The sequence below is a fragment of the Alternaria viburni genome (genome assembly GCF_023758015.1).
Source record: "Alternaria viburni strain BMP 2772 chromosome Unknown scaffold_6, whole genome shotgun sequence".
NCBI lineage: Eukaryota > Fungi > Ascomycota > Dothideomycetes > Pleosporales > Pleosporaceae > Alternaria > Alternaria viburni.
In genome coordinates, this window is record NW_026055775.1 from 982,730 (window position 1) to 1,003,979 (window position 21,250).

General features: G+C 53.9%; 6 protein-coding genes across 6 annotated transcripts; 3 read left to right on the forward strand and 3 right to left on the reverse strand.

Annotated features, from left to right (window-relative positions):
* Positions 1-759: 759 nt before the first annotated feature.
* On the reverse strand, positions 760-4,300 carry J4E79_003785 (uncharacterized protein; the record flags this gene model as incomplete). Its single annotated transcript, XM_049352676.1, has 2 exons — positions 760-1,506; positions 1,556-4,300. The coding sequence occupies 2 exons, from the start codon at positions 4,298-4,300 to the stop codon at positions 760-762; spliced, it is 3,492 nt and encodes a 1,163-aa protein (XP_049213055.1).
* A 3,450-nt stretch (positions 4,301-7,750) lies between these two features.
* CLA4 (Protein kinase) lies at positions 7,751-9,904 on the forward strand (the record flags this gene model as incomplete). The annotated part of the gene is made up of 6 exons (XM_049352677.1): positions 7,751-7,963; positions 8,016-8,235; positions 8,283-8,511; positions 8,560-9,436; positions 9,487-9,742; positions 9,891-9,904. The coding sequence occupies 6 exons, from the start codon at positions 7,751-7,753 to the stop codon at positions 9,902-9,904; spliced, it is 1,809 nt and encodes a 602-aa protein (XP_049213056.1).
* A 597-nt stretch (positions 9,905-10,501) lies between these two features.
* J4E79_003787 (uncharacterized protein) lies at positions 10,502-11,826 on the forward strand (the record flags this gene model as incomplete). The annotated part of the gene is made up of 2 exons (XM_049352678.1): positions 10,502-10,606; positions 10,669-11,826. The coding sequence occupies 2 exons, from the start codon at positions 10,502-10,504 to the stop codon at positions 11,824-11,826; spliced, it is 1,263 nt and encodes a 420-aa protein (XP_049213057.1).
* A 1,457-nt stretch (positions 11,827-13,283) lies between these two features.
* J4E79_003788 (uncharacterized protein) lies at positions 13,284-15,842 on the reverse strand (the record flags this gene model as incomplete). The annotated part of the gene is made up of 4 exons (XM_049352679.1): positions 13,284-13,651; positions 13,704-15,309; positions 15,356-15,749; positions 15,838-15,842. 4 exons carry the CDS (start codon positions 15,840-15,842, stop codon positions 13,284-13,286), a joined length of 2,373 nt encoding a protein of 790 aa, XP_049213058.1.
* An 811-nt stretch (positions 15,843-16,653) lies between these two features.
* On the reverse strand, positions 16,654-17,196 carry J4E79_003789 (uncharacterized protein; the record flags this gene model as incomplete). Its single annotated transcript, XM_049352680.1, has 2 exons — positions 16,654-16,976; positions 17,028-17,196. The coding sequence occupies 2 exons, from the start codon at positions 17,194-17,196 to the stop codon at positions 16,654-16,656; spliced, it is 492 nt and encodes a 163-aa protein (XP_049213059.1).
* Positions 17,197-18,825: 1,629 nt separating this feature from the next.
* On the forward strand, positions 18,826-20,817 carry J4E79_003790 (uncharacterized protein; the record flags this gene model as incomplete). Its single annotated transcript, XM_049352681.1, has 2 exons — positions 18,826-18,970; positions 19,304-20,817. The coding sequence occupies 2 exons, from the start codon at positions 18,826-18,828 to the stop codon at positions 20,815-20,817; spliced, it is 1,659 nt and encodes a 552-aa protein (XP_049213060.1).
* Between the last annotated feature and the right edge of the window lie 433 nt (positions 20,818-21,250).

Genomic DNA, 21,250 nt, shown 5'->3' on the forward strand with positions numbered 1-21,250 from the left:
TCGCACCCTCCATCTTCCTTCATGGGCTGGAATAGACGCAATGGCAGTGCAGTTTCAGCATATCACATCGCATCACAAGCCGCAAGAAAGGACCAATGATTTGGGTCATGAAATCGTGAGTGATATTGCTCTTTCAACATTACCCTTCCATGTCCGCCGTCCCACCCACCGCCGTAACCCAACCGGCCCCAAGAGACCAGCCTCCGCAACTCCACTCAGAACCCCCTACGTTGATACAGTAAAGCCGTACCAGTCATTCAATACGAAAAGAGAAGAAGACAAGGAAGAAGAACGCCAATCCCCATTCGCGCTATTTTCCAGCTGCGAAGGTATCCTCGTGGGGGGATGCATATGCAACGCACAAACTCCAAGATAATGGCCAAACCCAAAACCTGCCCGAAAAAGGGACAACCTTGTTACCCCAAGATATCGTGGCCGTAACGTTCAGAAGCTCGTAATAAAAACAGTGGCGAAAAAACAAAGGAAAAGTATAAAACAAAAACAGGCGACTCGTCGTAGAGTGAGTCGTGAAGCATCAGAAGTGCTTTTCCCTTTTTTCGATCTCAAAACGCCAGATCGTCAGAATAGTGTACAAGGGTGATGTTGATGATGATGATGTCGAGGTACCACAGTATCGCAGGACATTCGGAAAATGGCTGCAGATGCACGTCGTAACCAAGACAGTGTTTGTGCGGAGTAAACGGAGCGGAGTAGTAACAAGAGAACAATAGTGAATGATGAGTAGCCTCGCGCAAGCACTTAGCTCATATCCATCATATCCTCGAAGAGGCCGTCCTGGTGTTCATCGGCGTAAGTGGCAAGGACTTCATCGCTGGGTCCGAAATTGCCTTCGTAGATGGTGGCACCAGCGCGGCGTCTTGACTCAACCCATCGGCAACCGTAGCATTGAAGGACTTGCTCGGCAGTTGGTCGCATGTCGGGGTCTCGGTTCAGCATGGCGTAGACGACGTGGTCCATCGAGTTAGGGTCGTTGCGCTGCACCATGAATGAAGGTGCACGGGCCAGCTCCTCCTCAGGGTTAGAGGCTGGCTTGACTGTAATGGACGCCATTGAGTCTTCTGCGGCGTCCGACATGAGGAAGCCATCCATAGAAGGCCTCGCTGGCTCAGAGACCGGGTCGCCATGGGAGTCCCGACTAAGTGTGCTGCTGTCGGCGCTCCAAGTCAGACTGGGAAGCACGTTCTCGAACTCGCCCGATCGTAGCTTTTGCCAGTAGTCGCCGTTCTCAGGAATAACGCAGTTGCCGGCAATTTCGGCCAGCATCATGCCAAGGGCAAAGACGTCGGCAGGCTTATCGAACCGACCAGAGAGTTGCTCGGGTGCAAGGTAGTGGCGGTCGCCTTCGCCATCAATACCAGCTGGAGCTGGCCACTGACTCGCTAAACCGAAGTCTGCAATCTTCAGTCCACCCTCAAAGTCGATGAGGATGTTAGCAGGCTTAAGGTCGAGATGGATGTAGCCAGCATCGTGAATGGATTTGAGACCCTGCAAAAGGATTAGCGGTGTTGTGAACAAAGACTATAATTAGACATACCATCAGAAGTTCGAGCAGGATCTTCCAGATGCGGAAGTCATCGAGACGGCTATTAAAGCCAACGGTGTCGAGGTATTTCCTCAAGTTACCGCCCTCGCAATACTCAGTCTGGATGTATAGGTGTTGGTCAAATTCCCAGTGGGTCTTGATGTCCAACACGTGCTCGTGGCCCTGGAGAGCGTAGAGGATGTCGACCTCGCGCATCTTCTTCTGACGGTCTCCTGCGCCAATGTAGGCCTTCTTCGACTTCTTTACAACCCATACTTGGCTGCCGGCGGGCGACCTCAGCGGCGAGACCTTGACCGGCTGACTCACACGGTACACTGTAGAGAATTCGCCCTCTCCGCCATCGAGAGGCTTGATCTCATGGAATCGTTCACTCAAGGACTCATCCACATCGTTCTTTGTTAGACCGATGGGGATGGCTCCTTGGACACTTCCAAAGAAGCCGGAGTCACGTGGCGTTGTCGGTGTGGCGGGCGCAAAGGAGCCAAAGCTGCTGTTGAAAGGGAACGATCCCCGTCGGTTACCGGAGATCGACAGCTTGCTCGCATCAAGAGGGGCGAAAGACTCGTGCGCGGGAGTCTGTGGTGACGGTGCGCCAAAGAGGCTTCCAGCTGCTGTAGAATGTTTAGTATTGCTCTCGCTATCCGATGACTGGAGAGATGTGCGGGCACCCTGCCGCGGAAGAGACAGAGGGCGAGCCAAAGTATTGGCTTGCCGCAGCAGTCGACTCCTATTCGCGTTGAGGGCATATGCGGAGGGGGACTTATTAACCGTTGACTCAGACTCAGCGTCCTCTGACGAGCTGTCTTCATCCGGAAAAGTCACTGAATCTATACGAGATGTGTACTTACTCGTTGGCCGACCATCATTGTCGGGTACTGCAAATGTGTCTTGACCAATGGAAGGGCGCGAGCGGAACGTCTTACGTCGCAGGCTGCTCTCCTTTGAACGACGGCTGGACCCATTACTGGGCTTGGTCGGTGTGGGTGGCATGTCATCCGCGCTGGATTGGCTGTCACCCATCCGGTTCGCTGTCGGTGATTGTGTGTCCGGCTGGACATCCTCATCGTTATCTCCGTCGATACTCACAAAGCTGCCTCGGCGTTGCATGGTACCGCTCATACCACCGAAGATGCTTGGTCGACTGCCGAAAGCCTCTGTTGAAAACTTGGATACGTTTGCACTGAACGGTGTGCTAGGCGTGCCGAACTGATGTTGCGGGCGAGCTTCATTGCCAAAGAGACTGCCACTCCTCTTGACCAAGGGTGTGTCAAGGTTGACAGTGCGGTCTGCTGCGGCAGGGGGGAAAGACTGGCGCTTGGATGGCGTGTCGGGCATGACATAGATGCCTCCTGCTGCTGGCTCATCCGCATTGCGGTTCTTCTTGGACAGAAGGCCGGTCGAGAAGGCGACAGGTGCCGGTGGCGCAATCTTGAAGGGTGTGTCGAATGAGTCTTGCGTCGACTGCTCGCCATCTGGGGCATGTGGGCGCCCGATACCGATGGGAAGTGAGCGAGAGAAGTGTGGGTTGTTGGGCATCGGAGGCGGGGGGAATGCAGGGCCGCCCCACTGAACGGCTGGAGCCCGGGGAGGAGCCATTGGTGTGCCGCTCAGGCTGGATGAAGCAGAAGATGGAGTATGCGCGTGTGAGAGCGGGTGCGGCTGTGCTGCACCGGCTCCGCGGGGGAATGGCGTTGGCAAGCCCATGCGCCCGGCGTCAAAGGTAGACTTGCGGAAAGGCGTCTGGACGGGTGGTGTTTGGGTGGCTGAGTTGACGGTGCTGTCGAGGGACATGCGGTTGCGCGTCTTGGAGGCAGCCGGCCCAGGCATTGCGAACTCGCCATCGTTGCTCGGCTTCCGCGGGGTGTTGGATCGCTGTGATAGGGTCGACCTGCGCAGTGACGTTGTGCGGCGGACTGGTGATGTCGCACCCGAAATAGGTGAGCTGTTGAAGGAGAAGCCATTCGTCATGTCATTGTACAAGCGCGAGCTCTCATCGGCAGAGATGCGCGGTGCGGGGGACGGGTCGAATATGCTCTCGAAGTCGTTTCCGAGGCTCGACACGCCGTGCAGGCTCCGGCGCTTTGCCATGGGACTGGATCCGGGCGAACCGCTGAGGTTCATCAGTCCGTCATTACGCTTGAGCGGGCTCGACTTTGCTGGTGGCGCGGGCGACAGCTCGGGGCGGCGCGCAAACTCGAACTTGATGGGCTTGTCGTCGACTTCTAGTCGCTTGTCCATGTCCATGGTGTCCGGAGACTCTGCGCTTGGGCGTCGCGCGGGGATGTTTTCTTGGCCGGGCGAGTGTCGCGTAATGAAGGGCGTCGCGTTGCCCACGTCGGAGGTCTCGGCCAAGGCGCGTCGCCGGGGACTCTTGGAGTTGCTGTTGCGCGTGCGCGGCGATGACCGGAAAGGGCCTGAGCGTCGCAAGGAGAACTTCTTCTTGGCCGGTGCAGCTTGCGCTAGTGGTGACTCAGGGAAGTTGGCGATGGGGCTGGTGACCTTGTTCGCTTTGGGAGAGAATGCGCGCGCAATGGCGAGGGGCGAGATGGGAGAGCGGGGCGTGTCGGAGTTGCGGAGTTGGAAGCGCGACTGTTTGGAGGGTGAGCGCGACAGAGAGCGGCGGAGCTCCTGGAGGTGGGAGAAGTGGGTGCTGTCGAGTCGATAGCTGTGGGGTCCGGTTGGTGAGGGAAAGTGCATGGTGCCACATTCGCGACTGGGCGAATATCCGTAATCCATGGCTCGCGTAGTGGGAGCCGTCTGGAGTGAGTCGGGATGTTTTGGGATGAGACGTGTTGACGTGATTTAGGCAGGCGCAGAGGGCATGGAGATGAGTGCAGTCTTCAGTCGATAGCGATGGCGCGGTAGTCCTGCTGGCGCGTGGTGGATGCGGACCGTGGTATGAATGCGTGGAATGTCGTCGGCAGGCGCGCGATGGCGTAGTGCTCGATGCTGGCCGGGTTCCGTGATTCCACCTTCAACAAGCAACGGCCGAAGTCCGGTGGTGCTCCATACAAGGCCTGGTGATGGAGGGTCCTGGTGGGGAAAGGATGGCTGGAGGTGGAGAGAGCGTGTTGATGTTGACGGCGTGTCGGAGGGTGATTTGCTGTGTCGTGTACTGGGGAAGCGAGGGCGCAGGCGTCGCGTGTTTACCTCCGCACGTTAGGCAAGTATAGTCGCAACACACGGCAGGCGCGTCACAACGCGATGATGCAATGGCGAGGGGAGAGTGCAAGCGATCGAGCGATGGAGAGACCCTTCTTGCGCTCGATAGCGATCGGCTGGGAATGCAGTGGTATATGAGAAGAGACGCGTTCTCTCATGTGCAGGGTGTCTTTTCGCCGGGCGTGTGGCAGGAAAGTTGGGGCGTTGGGGCCCGTGCGTCCCAACCCGCCTCTTACTTCGTGACGCCCTGCAGCGAAGCCCGTTAGCCCTGCCTGCCAATCGAATCCACGTCTGCAGCACAAAGTGAAGCAGTCATAGAGGCGACCCGCGTAGGCTCTGCAAATTTAGACACGTAAAGCTCCACCGCTGCCAGCTCTCTGCACGTCTGTTGCACTGCGAGGCGCTGCTGCGGAGCTCTTGCCACGTTCCGGTTTGCGTGTTTACATGCCGTGTTTGTTGATCAACAAGCAGAATCAAAACAACACCAAATCCTCGCCACCACCGCATCTTCCCCAACCACAGTATCGGCACCAGGGCGCTCGAACCACGCGTCGACCTATCCCCCCTTCTATGCCCAAATTAGCAAATCTTATCGTCTTCATGCCATCGGGTGGCCGAGTCGCGCGGAATAGGGGCTCCAGCTTTGCGCCCGCCTGCCACCAGTTCGGCGGCCCGCGTCACAATCTTAGCCCTCCCCATTATGATTGCCTCTGCAGCTCGCCTGCAGCCTCCCTATCGATTGCACGCATCTTCGCCTATTCAGCTATCGATAGGCTTTGCGAGTCGTAGGAAACATCTGCTTGTCCATATTGCTTTGCCTGCAGTTTCAGCTGACTGCCTGAGCAAAGTTTATGGGTGTCGTCATCAGGACCCTTCCAACTGATTCTGAGTATTGCCCAAGACGCGTCTTCGCGTTGTTTGCGTCAACAGCGCCGTACAACCGGACTCCCCTCCCTGGCTCGACTTTGTCCGATCGCACAGCTTGCTGCGATCGAGGGTTTTGCTCATGATGTTTGGCCTGCACCTAGCCATCCGTCCATCCCCATGGCGTCGGGATCGAGGAATTTGGTTACACATGACGTAGTCTTGTGATCTCCCCCCAGCTTTCGATGTGAGAGCCATCCCGTGAACGCTGAGCGGATGAGCTATCGATATGATACGCGCTAAAACCTCACAAGGGCTGTTGATAAGTGGTTTTAGGAGGCGGACCGTGTGCCGCTCGATAGTCTCTTCGAGAGAAGCGTGCTCACGAGGCCTTCTTCGAGGCCACGCTTCGTGATGGTTGCAACTACTTCACCACTAATCTCCGGGAAGGTGCGGTAACGGATCGTACCTGCTTCATCGATCAGACGTAAAAGCACGTGGGCATCGTCCGTCACGCGGCAAGATCATCGCGTCATCGTGAAAAACAACTTCCCAATACCGCGAATTCGCAAATCTGCCTCATGTGGCCGCATCTGCGACCTCATTGTTATTCCACTAGAAAGATCCCCGCTAGCCTACCGTTCAACATACAGTACTGCAGGAACGCGCTCTGGATGCCATGTTTTCCTGTTTCATCATCGCCGTACCTGCCTTAGCCTCTGGCACGCTTCCCCCTTCTGCGCTCAGATAGTCATCTACACAGTCATCTATCATTACTACGTTCCGACATCGGAATCACCCCATGCCCTCAATCTAGTAGGAAGTTCACAGAGTGGTCTGGGGAATGAACCTGAACACGCCTGGATACAAGATTTGCTGCAGCCTGCATCTTGACCAGTTCCGCAAGACGCGACATTGCATCGACAGAGTTTGGCTCGGTATTCAAAGGAGAAACGCGCTATGGGCATACAGCGACATGTCTTGCAGCCAGCCTTAGCCGCACCTGCAGCGGGCATCAGCCTTATGATACCCCAAGTTTGATGTTTCAACGCGTGTTTCAGATTCGCTACTTTGTGGCTCTGATTATTGTCAAGGCCATGTGGCTTGTCGCCCTGTTCAGTCACTGTGGTAACATCTGCTGGACTGTCGCCCTGTCTATGATTCCCATGGTAACTATTTCTAGTCGTCTCACTAGACTTGATGATATTGCGGGGAGATGAGTTGGCTTTTCAACAGGAGGTTCTCGGGGCCAGCATCACGACCGTGGATGGACGGCCACAAGGTAAGAATTTACGTCAAAAATTCAGCAATCAAGGTTTCACCCAGGAGTCTGTCTAAGAAAACTCACATTGCTTGCGCGTCAGAAAGCGGAGAAGAGAGTATCGGTTGGACTTGGGCCGAATAGTAGAAGCCCAACATCGACAGCTGTCAAGAGTGGCGAACACAGGGTCCTCCCGTGCCAGCATTTTGGGATTCACAGGGTCTGGAGATGATCTGTTCCCACTGTTCATCCCGTCGCTAAGGTGACGCAAGATGTGCTGCCGTAGATGCCCAATGCTGCGCGTCTTCGTCGTATTGCGCATATTGCGGCCACTAGAAGATCCTTGGGGGCTATATTCGGGCATGGACCGTGTGAATTGTCCCCTTATCGTGGAATCTTCGGGTAGAGTCTGGATGACGACGAAGCTCTGCTCGGACATCTTCCAGTAAGTCAGATAAGAAGTACTGTGGTGTTGGTAAAGCCCGACACCGTGTGTTGTAATTTGTAACACAGTTTGACCCAAGGTTGCATTACAGATACTACCACGAACTTTGTTGAAAATCTGGAATAGTTGACAACTGCTATGGCTGTCTCGTGTTTCAGATCGAAATGACGAAAACCTGTCTAGCATTTGTCGCATGCGGGGTGAAAGGTTAAATTGATACACGTGCGATGCCTGCAACGCTGTAGGCACCATGTCTACAGTAGCATATATCTTCCAACGCGTTCATGATCACAGAAGAGTGCAGCGGTGATGTGAGGTATGAGTCTCCATAGCCGGATGGAAAAACTTTGTTCCCGTGGGTTGCCAGTCAATGGCGGGGTGAGTCAAATCAAAAAGTTGGCGGGGCATATATCTCGTCGCGCAGCCCACACGAGCAACACCGAACATCGCAACAATGGCGGACGAACAACCTGCACAACAGCCACCGGCTGCCGAGACCAAGGACTTGCACACCGACCCAGTCACCGGCGAGAAAATCTCCAAGAGTGAACTGAAGCGCCGCCAGAAGCAGCGCGAGAAGGACGAGAAGAAGAAGGAGAAGGAGGCGTCGCTACCTGCGCGGCCCAAGAAGGAGAAGAAGGACGATGTCGAGGAATTGAACCCAAACGTGCGCATCGAACTTGCCTCTTTCGACTGATCTGGTTACTCACCAACTGCAGCAATATTTCGAGATCCGGTCTAACAAGATCAACGCTCTCCGCGCCTCCAAGCAACCCAACCCGTACCCGCACAAGTTCCACACCAACTACAAGCTCGCCGACTATGTTCGCGACTACTCGCACCTCAAGAAGGGAGAGACTGAGCCCGATAAGGAGATTCGCATCGGTCTCCGCGTCATGACACAGCGCTCTGCCTCCAACGCGCTGCACTTCTACGTTTGTACGTATACTGGATACACCGATATTCATATAGCTGATAATGTCTAGGCAAGGCTGAGGGTGTCAACATCCAGGTCATGTGTCAATTGCAGGAAGCTAAGGCCGACGTACCCTTCGAGAAGCAGCATGAGAACATCCAGCGAGGAGACATCATCGGTGTCATCGGATACCCAGGTCGCACCAGCCCCAAGAAGGGTGGTGAGGGTGAGCTGAGCATCTTCGCGCGCGAGGTGATCCTTCTCACCCCCTGCTTGAGGATGTTGCCGACGGAGCACTTGTGAGCTCACCTCAGAACTTCAGCAATGGTGATACTAATACTACACAGTGGCTACAAGGACCAGGAGCAACGCCACCGCAACCGATTCCTCGATCTCATCATGAACGACTCAACACGCAACACCTTCATCACTCGGAGCAGGATTATCAAGGCTGTTCGCAAGTACCTCGACGAACGGGACTTTCTGGAAGTTCAGACGCCTATGATGAACAAGATTGCTGGTGGTGCGACTGCGCGACCATTCAAGACATACCACAACGAACTCGACATGGAGCTTTACATGCGTATCGCGCCCGAGCTATACCTCAAGGAGCTTGTAGTTGGAGGTCTGGAGAGGGTATACGAGATCGGCCGTCAATTCCGTAACGAGGGTATCGATCTTACCCACAACCCCGAGTTCACCACCTGCGAATTCTACATGGCATACGCCGACTACAACGACGTCCTGAACATGACCGAGGAGCTCGTCAGCGAGCTGGTCAAGGAGGTCACAGGCGGATACGAGACCGTCTACCACACTCAGAGCGGCGAGGTCTACAACGTCAACTGGGCAAGGCCATGGAGGCGAGTCGAGATGATCCCGGCATTGGAGGAGGCCACTGGCGAGAAGTTCCCACCAGCGGATCAACTACACACTGCCGAGACCAACGAGTTCCTCAAGAATGTACTCAAGAAGGTCAAGGTCGACTGCTCAGAACCTCGCACCAACTCAAGAATGATTGACAAGTTGGTTGGTGAGTTCATCGAGGAGACTGCTATCAACCCTACATTCATTATCGGTCACCCCGAGGTCATGTCGCCACTTGCTAAATACCACCGCGATATCCCTGGTCTCTGCGAACGTTTCGAGGCCTTTGTATGCAAGAAGGAGATCTGCAACGCTTATACTGAGCTTAACGACCCCTTCGATCAGCGTCTGCGATTCGTGAGTTCCAGATACTTGCATTGAGGAGACGCATATTGACATGTACATAGGAAGAGCAAGCGAACCAGAAGGCGGCTGGTGACGACGAAGCACAGCTCATTGACGAGACCTTCTGTCAGTCGCTCGAGTACGGTCTGCCACCCACCGGTGGTTGGGGTATGGGCATCGACCGTCTAGTCATGTTCTTGACCGACCACTACTCCATCAAGGAGGTGCTCACCTTCCCCTTCATGAAGGACATTATCGAGGTCAAGACGCCCGCAGCGGAGGTCGTCGATGTAACGCCCAAGCCCACTGAGGGCATTCGTAAGTCCATCTTAGTCCGATGTAATTGAAGCTTGCTAATGCAATTCAGCACACAAATAGTTTCAACGTAGCATTACTGGCGTATGGGGTGGTTTGGCAAACATAGGAATGGATACGGATCATGAGCCATGTTTCACGAATGTGTCAGATCTAGACGACTGAATATGAAAACATGAATGACTCTGGGACGGACGAAGAAACTCGAATTCCGAGTTGACAGTGTTCTCGCGATGCACCCCAGAGATATATACCAAGTCACTTTCTGCGAACGCTTTGCTCGGAATACAGAGAATACCTTTGGGTGATTTGCGACGTGAAGGACGCCTCCAAGAGGAGAAAGAGCCTTTTCGTATATAATAGGCACTCTCTTGGACAAGTGCAGGCATGGTCGCGTGTTTTATTCGTGATGAGAGACCGGGGCCGATTACTGAGTATAACAAGACAGTGTGATCGCGTGCTGTATGTGGACAATGGGTTTCAGTTTTCGGCTCCCCGCCCGCGGGCCCTGCCGCAACGTTTAATGCCCGAACCGTGAACCGCGACACCATTGCCGCAACATTATCGGCGTACGTGAACTTGTGCCGAGCGGGAGGCCTATGAATAGATTGGCAGCTTATATATGATACTCGAATCGAATACTGATGCATCTTCATCTCAACCGTCCACCTTCCGTCAACGCGTTGCTACATCTCCGGATACAGATTGCGTCGTACTAAGAAGTTGGATATACACTACATCGAGAGGAAGACTATATCAAATATGGCGGCACCAGGGGGCAAGTTCTTCATCCAGGAGAAGCTGAAGACGCCGGCGAAGCACCACGAGTCTTATGAGCAGCTGTGGGAGACGAAGTGGAAGAAGCCTGTATGTTTATCACCGGCCACTCAGACTACATACATGAAGATCTCACAACTGATTCTCCATAGGCAGAAATGGGCGTCTACCCCTTCATGTTCGGCACAGCCTCCGACTTCGAGCCGATAGTAAAAGAGATGGTATCCAAAGACATGAAAGAGCCCTACAACTGGGACGAATACGCCAAAATCTACTTCCCACAGGCCGAAAAGCTCAAGTCCATAGCCGCAGAAGCCGAGAAGAATGGCGAAAAAGAGAAAGCATCAGAGTACTACCTACGCTCCAGCGCCGTGTACCGCATCAGCCGCTTCCCAGCACCACGCAGCGAAGTCCAACGTGAAGCCTGGAGACTAGGCAAGGAAGTATGCATCAAAGGCCTGGGAATGCGGGAACACCCTGTCCACGAAGTCATGATCCCACACAAACACCGCAACCAAGACGAAGGCGAACACATACCCGTGTACCACCTCGTCCCTGAAAGCGCATCGAAAGAAAACCCCGTACCCACCCTCATCATCTTCACCGGACTAGACGGGTACCGCACCGAACTAGCGGTATGGATGGAAGGCTGGCGCCGTGTCGGCGTCGCAACCATCGTCCTCGAGATACCAGGTACAGGCGATTGTCCAGCCACGGCGTCCGACCCAACGTCTCCAGACCGTCTGTACAGCTCGCTCTTCGACTGGGTAGCCACGCAACCGCGTCTCGACGCAAAGAAAATCGCTATCTGGGCCTTCAGCACAGGCGGCTACTACGCCATGCGCGTCGCGCATACACACGCTTCTAAGCTTGCGGGCGTCGTGGCTCTCGGCGGCGGCTGCCACCACATGTTCGCTCCCGAATGGCTGGACAATGTAAATCACCTCGAGTACCCCTTCGACCTCGCCAACACTTTAGCCTACAAATGGGGCTACGGCAACGACGTCGAGACCTTCAAAAAGGAGGCCATGAGCAAGTTCTCGTTGCTGAACGATGGCACGCTGGATAAGCAGGAGTGTGCGAGGTTGCTGCTGGTGAATGGGACTGACGATGAGATTTTCCCGATCGATGATTATTATCTTGCGTTGATGCATGGGGCGCCGAAGGAAGCGCGGTTTGTGGAGGGGTTCAAGCATATGGGCGAGCCGGAGAGCTTTTTTGTTATTATCAAGTGGCTGTATAAGTTGTTTAGCTTACAGGCGGAGGTGGGGACGATTATGGCTACGTTGCCATTTAAGCCGAAGTACTAAGTGGAGGGGTGGATAGCGAAAGTCGTTTAATGAGGGATACGAAACCTGGAGAATGCAGATGATGTCTTCTTTTCATTCCATGAACATCCTGTTACACTCTTTTGGTAGACAAGCGCTCCAAGTTCCCGGTGATTCCTTGTCCCTCATCGTCCACCGAGAGACTCCCGAGGTCACCACATACACGAAATGCTTTTTGCGAGACCACCCAAGAGATACAAAATTCGAACACAAATGCCACCAAGTAAATACCCAAGCAACAGCGAGCGCGCAGAATCATGTCGTAGTCGTCGTCGTTTTTAGGAAAGAACACACATTTGTAGATTCGTATAGCCTTTTGGTGACAACCCCAAAGCAGGTAGGTGAATGAGGAAGGAGGATGTACCTAGGTATGCCCAGAGAAAAGGACCTCTTTTATACCCCAGCTCGCATATCTCCTTCCGCACTCATGCTACATGCTATGTGAATTTTCGGTTACCGCCTCTTCTTACTCAATCTCCATGCCCTGTTTCTGAGCTTCATTGATCTTGAGCGCCAGAGCGGATAGGGACGGCACATCGGTTCTGATTTCAGAATTTTCGAAGCCGAATGCTCACAGAGAAACATCTTCTCGTATCTGTTGATCTTTTGAAAGGCAGACCATTGCTCATGCTGCGCAATTGTGTTCTTTTCGATACCGAAAGCTCAAAGAAAGACATGTCAAAGTAGGCTTCGATTTTGAGAGAGAAACAGACATATTGAGGTCTTCAATTGTTTTTGGAAAGGGTAAGAGCAGAAGGCTGGAATGTAGACACGAAGTCGAAAGACGAAGACCTGGGTACTCTTCATAGTGATGTATGCACTTTAAGCGCTTCCCAGACATGCGTGCTTTCTCGGCAACATTGACAAGAAGAGGCAGGCGGATACTGCGTAGGTAGCGTCGCGCTTTCTCAGGGCGGGAAATAACATGTCTTCTGTGCAGGGCGGCTTTGAGTTATGCCAGCGTAGTGTCCAGATGCAGACATGCGCCATCGATCTGGTATTTTTGGCGCAACTGAAGCAGGCAAGGCTGACCATGGTCTCGCCTCCTGTGCTTTTTGGAAACAGCGGAAGAGACATGGGTTATGCTCTCGTGATTTTTTTATGGAAAAAGAGTAACGTGTGACAGAGGAGACATGAAGCAGCGCCTTGGGCGAGACCAATTTATACCTTCCGCCCATGCGCGAGACAACACGTGCATGCAATCCCTTCTTTCGGTGTCACTGGTTTAAGCCATCGGATGGCTCCTTGCAACGGTTTACAGCATCAGTCAAAAGTACAACAATACCTATTATTATGTACACTTTTTTTGTACACGTAACGCCAATAATGCATCACTCCCATCTTTCCCGTCACCTTCGAAACCGTCCATCCATCGGTCGTGACCACTTCAAAACGTCGAACCCCATCAGCTATGTATTTGTTCCGATATCCCAACACTCTCACCCCTTGATATCACCCTTCAACCCACCATCAACACCACCCTTGCCGAATCTGTATCCGAAACTGACGGCAACAGCGCAGAACAGTCCGAAGCAGAGCAGCGTAGGTCCCCAGCGATCGTGGTACGTAACCGCTCTCCTTTCCTTGATCTTGTTCACTCTCCACAGGTACAAGCCTGCACTGTAGCAGAGCGCGATACAGGCGATGATGGTAAATGCCCACGCAGCCGCAAAGGCGAGCGGGTCACCAAAGTTGAGCAATGTAGCCGCAATGGAACCGATGAGGATGGAGAATTCGAGCCAGGAGAGAAAAGTGCGCTCGGTAGCTAGTTGGACTTTGGGTTCGACACGGACGGGGACGTGAATGCCTGTAATCATGTTAGTACGTGTTCGTGGGGTGAGATGATTGGAGTAACTTACGCTTGCCCTTTGGTGCCTTGAACCTCTTTACTTCACCCTTTTGCTTCCATGAGGGTACACCAAGGGAGAAGCCTCCCTCACCAACGTCGGTAGGAGTTGGCTTAGGGATAACGGTGGCGACTGTCGAAAGCAATGTTGAGCCCACGTTGGTCGCAGAACGTTCTACCCATTTCCGCGCATAGCGGAGACCTCCCTGTTTCTTGGCTGCCTCGTACTCCTCATCTTCGTCGTCGCTGTCAGAGTCGTAGATGGGGTAATCTTCGTCGCGAGTGCGTCCTGCGGCGACACGCTCTTCTACGTCCAGCGCATTGGGATCGTTGCCGTTCGTAAGAGTGCCGTAGTCGCGGGTTCTTTCCATCTCGTTCTGCTCCATGACATCCCTTGCCTCGCGCAGCCGCCTTAGTCGGTCATCGTCCTCATTACCGTTCGCAGCAGGAAGACCCATGACGGCATCTTCGTCTTCGCTGTCATCGTCATCGAGGTTACCGCTGGTGCTGATGTCGTTGCTCGCTCCAGGGCGCTCAATACCAAACTTGTGACTAACAGGCTTGCGAATGTCGACATCCATCTGCGGGTACCAGTATGGGATCAAGTTGATGCGCTTGGGGTTCAGCGTAGCTGTGCCGTGAATGTACTTGGAGAACTTGGGCACAGCTTCGACAAGATGGGAAGACGTGAGGTCGCGAATCCACTGCGGTGGCTCTCCTCCAGCTTGTGTCTGAAGCTTGACCTCGAGGACAGCATAAGGGAAGAGCTCCTTGTCCTCCTTTGGCAACTGCTTGAACGGCCAGTCTACACCAATGTCCATGCGACGCCAGTTATCGCCCGCACGCCTCTTGCCGTCCAGGTTGTCTTCGCGAGTCATGGTAAGCTCCGTGTCGAGGGAGATACGAACGCGAGCATCGCCGGGAAGCTGGAAGGCGGTACGGTGGTAGAAGGAGCGTGTAACGGGTTCGAGCTTGCGGGTTAGCACACGGTATTGGATCTCTCGGGCCAGCTGCTCATCGGAAGCGATGTCCTTCTCAGGCCTCTTCTGCTCCCTGCGCTCCTTCTCGAAGATGTGCTCGGGCCTGAGCTCACCACGGAGGTATGCGTTGACGTTCTTCTCCTTAAGCTTGAAACGCGCCTTGACAGACTCTTCGCCAGTCCAGTCCTCGCGATGCGTCTTACGCTCAATGAAGATAGTGTCGCTAGACATGCCTCCATACCATCGTAGACGTATAGCCTCAGCACCCTCTGTCTTCTTCAGACGGCCCTGGTATAGCTCCCATGTTTCGGTGTTGTCGAAGTAAATGGACGTGATGGCAGAGTCTTCCTCGTTGAACTCCTTGTTGGGGTTGAACACAAGCACAGGCAGGTGCTTAAGGACGATGAGCTTCAGCTCCAGGATGTTATCCGGATGCACCCAGTACTTGGTTGTCTGGCGCACGAAGTTCTGTTGCTTTCCTCCGGCGGATGCATCGCCCTTGACCGGGTTTCCTCGCGTGCGAACGATATCGTAGAGCCTCGAGAGCTTGACTACGTAGGAGTCGTAGTTGTCCTGGAAGAAGGGCTTGCGCTTCAAGCGGGCGGCGAAGACGGGCTTGAGGAACCAGCTGGTGTTTTTCTATACTCAATTAGCTCTGGTTCAATGGCAGCTATGCAATACGTACGTCGTGCTTCTTGATAATCTTTTGAAAGCCGGTGTAGTTGAGCTGGGTGAACTTGGCGAGGTCGTGGACGTCGGCGATAATGTCGCTCAGGTCCTCCTCAAGCAGATCGAAGTCGTCCTCGTAGTTGGCGGCGTTCTGGGGGTCCTGCTGGGCGCGCGCGACGGCATCGTTGACTTCCTTCTCGGACGCTGCTATGCGACGGATAATCTCCTCGGCCTTGACGCGCTGGAACGTGTAGACCTTGTCGAGCTCCTTCTCGAGCTGCTCGACGAAGCTCTGCTCCGACTTCTCATCCCAGATGTGGTGGACGCGTAGAGAATTCTTAAGGCCCTCGTAGTCGATGTAGTAGAAGATCCACTCCTTGTTGAGCGACTGCTTGAGTTGCTGACCGAACCTGGATACGCGCATTAGTTTCCGTTGACATCACCCGCTGTGCGACGATTGGAGGGTGCATGCGCGGGTGCATTGCTGGGATTACGAACCTCATGCTGGGCGAGTTGCGGGCAATTGAACCTCGAATGCGTTCAACTGCGCGATTGAATGGGAGTGTTAGCAATATGGGCTCGCGGCGGAAGCTTCAGAAGTCGATGCAGGGCCCCAGCGCGCTGAGATCGGGCCCAAGAGTGAAGCTCCCCGCTTGCATGTGCAGGCCTGGTGGGCCTTCGTGTGCTAGTGCCGTCTGGACGAGCCGTAGATGGGTCTGCCGTTGCGCCCAGCCATTTAGAAGGTCCGATGCCACCCACGTGTATACAAACAATGCAGGCAGAGTGTTCCTTCGCTGCAAGACGGAGAGAAAAGCTTTACGTCTCTTCCCTGTTGGGTCAGGTCGCTCCTGCGAACTTTGACAGGCATATGCGCCAGAAGCGAATCAAACGTGTGATGACGTTGGTTTCTCGACAACCTACCCTTGCAGCGGTTCATTCCTCGGCGCTGAAAAGCACTCATTACATAGGGGTGGCTTGAAACTTCACTGTTCAGTTCCATGTACATTAAGATAGCAGCTAAAGATCATGGTTGTCTTATTAAAAGCTACACACTACCAACTTGGAAGGGTGCAACATACTTCCACTCCTACTCTACAGCGAAAGACAACATTAGGACAAAGGAAACCAAAACAATGTAACTCCGTCCAGCGCCGAGCTCGTTGGGTATCGCGTAATGATAGGTAAGAAACGTATAGTCGTGTAACGAGTGTGCAGTCATGTGAAGGCTGAGCGTTACTGTCAACGCAAGAGATGTCAGACATCCATCGCCCAGCCGCCTGTTCCAACGGCATCCAGCTCAGTCCTGCGGCGCACCTAGGCCTCGTCACTGTGCACCGCTTCTCTAGGAAACGAGTTGACGTGCTGGCTGGACTCTGGACTGTTGTTTTTGCTCGCCTCAGGCGACAAGGTATGCGAGCGCGAGACGATGTAAAGGTCGTCGTAGCTGCCCAATATCATGTGTTTCCACTTGGCGAGCGTGGGCAGTCCCACATTTGCGACGGAAGCCTTGAGCGTAGGCTTCTCTGCGTACTTTTCGCGTTCCGAGGGGGCGAGTAGGTCTTCGTTGAGGATGTCAAGCCGACTGTTGCCGCGCGGTATAGGCTTTTTTGTGACGCGTATGAAGGGTAATGACGGATCTGGACGCTGCCTTTAGTTGAAGTCACACCAACAGACTACAGAGAACGTACCTTGGTCGAGTTCCATGCAGAGATCACGCTCAGTCTTGACCTCTAGGCCCTTTGCGCCTGAGCGATATTTGTACACGAGGATAGACTTGACGCAGTTCTGGTCCAGGTCGAACAGGCTACTCGCCTTACTGGACGTGGTGCCAGACGTCGACTCCGACTTGAACGTCATGCTTTCCTGTAACATTCCTTCGGTTCGGTCCCGGATAGGGTGAGGCTGAGACGTCTCTATAGGCGAGGATAGGGCTGCCGTGGGCGGTGATGGTGGTGGACGGTGAAGGTTGGGTGTCGAGAGCCGGTGCTTGTCTCGCTTGAGAAATGTTTGTGGTCCTACAAACTGGTGGAAGGTGCTCGTATAGGCGATGGCAGTGGTCAGTCGTGTGAGTGGAAATACAGAGCAAGAGCCGGTGGGGTGATGGCCTGGGTCGCAAGAGAGCGTTGGGCGGGCGTAGCACACGGACCTGCCGCGCCCCGTGGCTGTGCTTAGATGATGTCGGGCTCGGCCGAATCACTTGCTGATTGGTTCACGATGCGGCTGTGCTGTGGACTGCCGTGATTGGCCTGGTGCGAAGCAGTGAATCGTTCCTGAGGCAAGAGCTATACACAAGCAAAGTACGGGCGTTCTAACTCCTCGGTCATGTGGCGTTTCTTTCGTCTCGCATAACATGAGACGAAAACCGTTGTCTCGTGAGGATAAACTCGGTCGGCGAACGGCAGAGCCTGCTACGAACCAAAAAACGAACCCTTCCAGTATGCCGAGACCAGGTATCCCCAACCAATACCTACTCAAGTCCAAATCGACCATTTGACTCATTCTACTGCTCACGTACATATGACATATCGCCTTTGGGCGTCTCAACGGCGAAACTTGCGTGAACTAGCAAGCATACAACATGTGCATCACCTGCAACTCTGCGACGCCAGAACGCCATTCAGGTGACTCTTTCGGACGTTCTTCGCTCTTACTACACCGTCCGACAGAGTCGTTCGCCCATCACCAGTATCACAAGGGAGCATCACTCTGGATTCCGTTTCATACCCCTGAAGGCTCTGGTTTGCTCGAGGAGGACTGCAGCTTGGAGCAATGCCTTTCCGCCTTCTCGTACACCGCCCTAGATTTCAGCTCGGCGTAGGCAACTACGCGAAACTGCATGCCTGTAAAGCAAACTGTTCGGATACCAGCAAAGTCACACTCTAGTTGTCGTCGCGATCCCAAACTCTGGGTAGGATTGCGGGAGGATCGGCGGATCTCATCACTCTATTTCCCGTCACACAAACATATCATTCCCCTGATCACTCCGTCATAACAAACCTCAAGGGTTACAACGCCATCAGAAACAAGCCCCAGCGCTTTATTGGACCCCAAAGGCTTAGCAGTGGCTCGGTCGCGAATGCGGTCTCCTAATTCGTCTAGGCGCAGAGTCAGCCACTCCCGCGACCTCGGGACCCACCCACCCATCCACCAGCCTGCAGCAGACCGTCGCGCCCTTTGCGGCAGGCAGGAACGCGCCAGAGCTGTCAGGAGGCTCTCCGCAGTCTTATGTATATCCACTCTATCCTGCGTCGATCCGTTACATCCTTACGTCCACAGCCTGATCATCAGTGCGCGATTTGTGCAAGGCTCCATACCCTACCTACGTAGGTCCCAAACCGCCATCGAAGAAAAAGGCTAAACAGGTCTGCAGACTACAGCAAGACAAAAACTTGCAAAGTGGGTGACCTAACGTCGACGTAGACTCCAGGGTGATTAGTTTTTACCTGGGTTGGCGTCATCGTGAACACAGCAAGCGCGCGCGCCGTCATGTTGCAACCCCCCGAGCCGGCCTCGAGGCCGCTGAGTATAAGGACGACGGGTACCAGTGCGACCCAGCAGGACAAGACTGGAGAAACCTGGAAGATGAACGTTACCAAAGAGAATTGCTGGGAGGATTTGATACTCACGCTAGGTACGTCAAGTTGGTTCGCTATCAATGTGGGGAAGGGTCCAGCAGGCGTAGCACCTTCTCCGTCTTTCGCGCTCGAGCCTGAAGGGCCTTTTCGCGAGGGCACCTCATACAAGGAAAAAGCCGAACACCCTGGAGCCTACATCAGCATAAGAATTTGCAAAGTAGGCGACCCAACGTCAATGTAGGCTCTTCGGGTGCTCGGCGTTTTCCTTGAATAGGGTGGTCGCGCGAAGAATGCGCGCAACGCTACGACTGCTTGGACATGTATAGTCGAATCTGGAGGCAGTTATGGCATTTGTTGGAACTCCGAGCAGATACTAACATGATCGATAGATGGGGGTGGCATTCGCGGCTACTCGAGCCTCCTGATCATCCAACGCCTCATGCACGAAATCGCCGAAGCCGAACGCCGAATACAAGCAGACGAAGGCCCCGTAGAAGGCAGCGAACGAATCGAATTCGACGAAAACGCGCTACTGCCATGCCATTATTTCGACTACATGTACGGAACCAGCACGGGCGGCCTCATATCCGTTATGCTGGCTAGATTACGAATGAGCGTACCACAGTGTCTCGAACTATACCGCAGAGTAGGACATGAGCTTTTTGGGCACAAGAGGAGCGTGCTGCCACTTGCTACCAAATACCACCACGAGCCGTTGGAGAAGGCCGTGCGAGACATTGTGAAGCAGTACTGTAAGGAGCATGATAAATGCACAGGAGACGACTGGCATCCTTGGTTTCTGGAGGAAGAGGATACGTCAGGGGGAGTACCGGTACAAGAGTCAGGGATAGGCTCCTTACAAAGTTCAACTACATGGTCAAGTGGTGCGCCCTCAGTCAGAGCCAAGCCAACAGAGCGGATATGTCAATCGATCTGCCTCACAGCCACCCACTCCGGCCAAATCGACGAAGCCCACCTCCTCCGCTCATACAACCATCAATACGACCCCAACATCGCTCCACCTTGGGTCACGTCTTACAACGCCGGTGCCGACAAGTTGAAGATATGGCAGGTAACGCGGGCCACTTCAGCAGCTCCTTTCTACTTCGAGATGCTCACGGCCGATATTGGTAGCGGCAAGAACAAAAAGCGAATGAGCTTCAAAGATGGAGGAATTCGCGAGAACAACCCCTCCTACGCTGCCTATAGTGAACATGCCTCGCTGAAGGGCGACGACACAGAGCCAGGACTGTTGCTTTCTATCGGGACAGGACGACCAGATACCTCGAATGATGGATTCGCGGCAGTTTGGCCTGGTCCGTTGGGCAAAGTCAAGGCATTGCAGAAGTGGAGCGAGAAGTTGGCTGTTTTCAAGAATGTTTTGATCAAATATACCGAGGGTGAAGACCGTCATAAGATGATGCGAACAATAGCTAAAGGAGAGCATCGATGGTATAAGCGCCTTAATGTCGACAAAGGGCTTGAAGGCCTACCACTCGACAATTGGGTGAAGGGACCATGGACGAACCCCCGAACAAACGAAAGGAAAGAAGTTCCTGGTGGCAAAACCCTTTCAATTATGGAGGAAGCGACAAGAGCATATCTTGAGAGAGATAATATTGCTAGTCCAGGAGGCCTGACTGAATATCGCCCTCCTAAGATTGTTCTTCAACAGGTTGCCGAGAGACTGGTGCGGCATAGGAGGCTAAGAGAAGCAACGAAAGCGGAGGATCTCAGGAGATGGCAAACGCACATGGGTCAATGGCTTACTGGAGAACTTAAGCCAGAGGATGCCATGCGCGTACCTGTCCAGTCAGCGCCTAGAAAAGGATCACGGGGCTTCGTGTCAGGGTCGCGGCCCATTACGCCCAGCGGCGGCAAAGCACCCGACATCGCTTCGTGAAGTCCCGAGCTTTCCGGACAATCCCGCGATTCGGCTTCCGTCTCCTACACAGATGGTCACCAAAGGCTCTCGCATACGAAGAAGCTCGTTTCTTATGAGTTGCACCTAACACTCAAAGTCTACACTGAGAATGTACACTCTGCTGTGTTCGACATCGACACATCATCGAACACAGTAAGGTGTACATCTCCAAGGTGTGAGGATACAACTCATAAAAACGAGCTTCTTCATAAGTCAGCATGACTCCCATGCGCACAGCCACGATTCATACCCACCGCCCGTGTTGATCAACCGCCCGTAGCTTTCTGCAGAGCATAGCGCCTCGCACCGGCGCACAGCATCAGGGCTTTCTCTGAGTTGTCCTTTCGAGTTTGGAGTTGTACTGACCGTCTGAAAGACACTTATGTCCATTTCACATAGCATGTAGCATAGC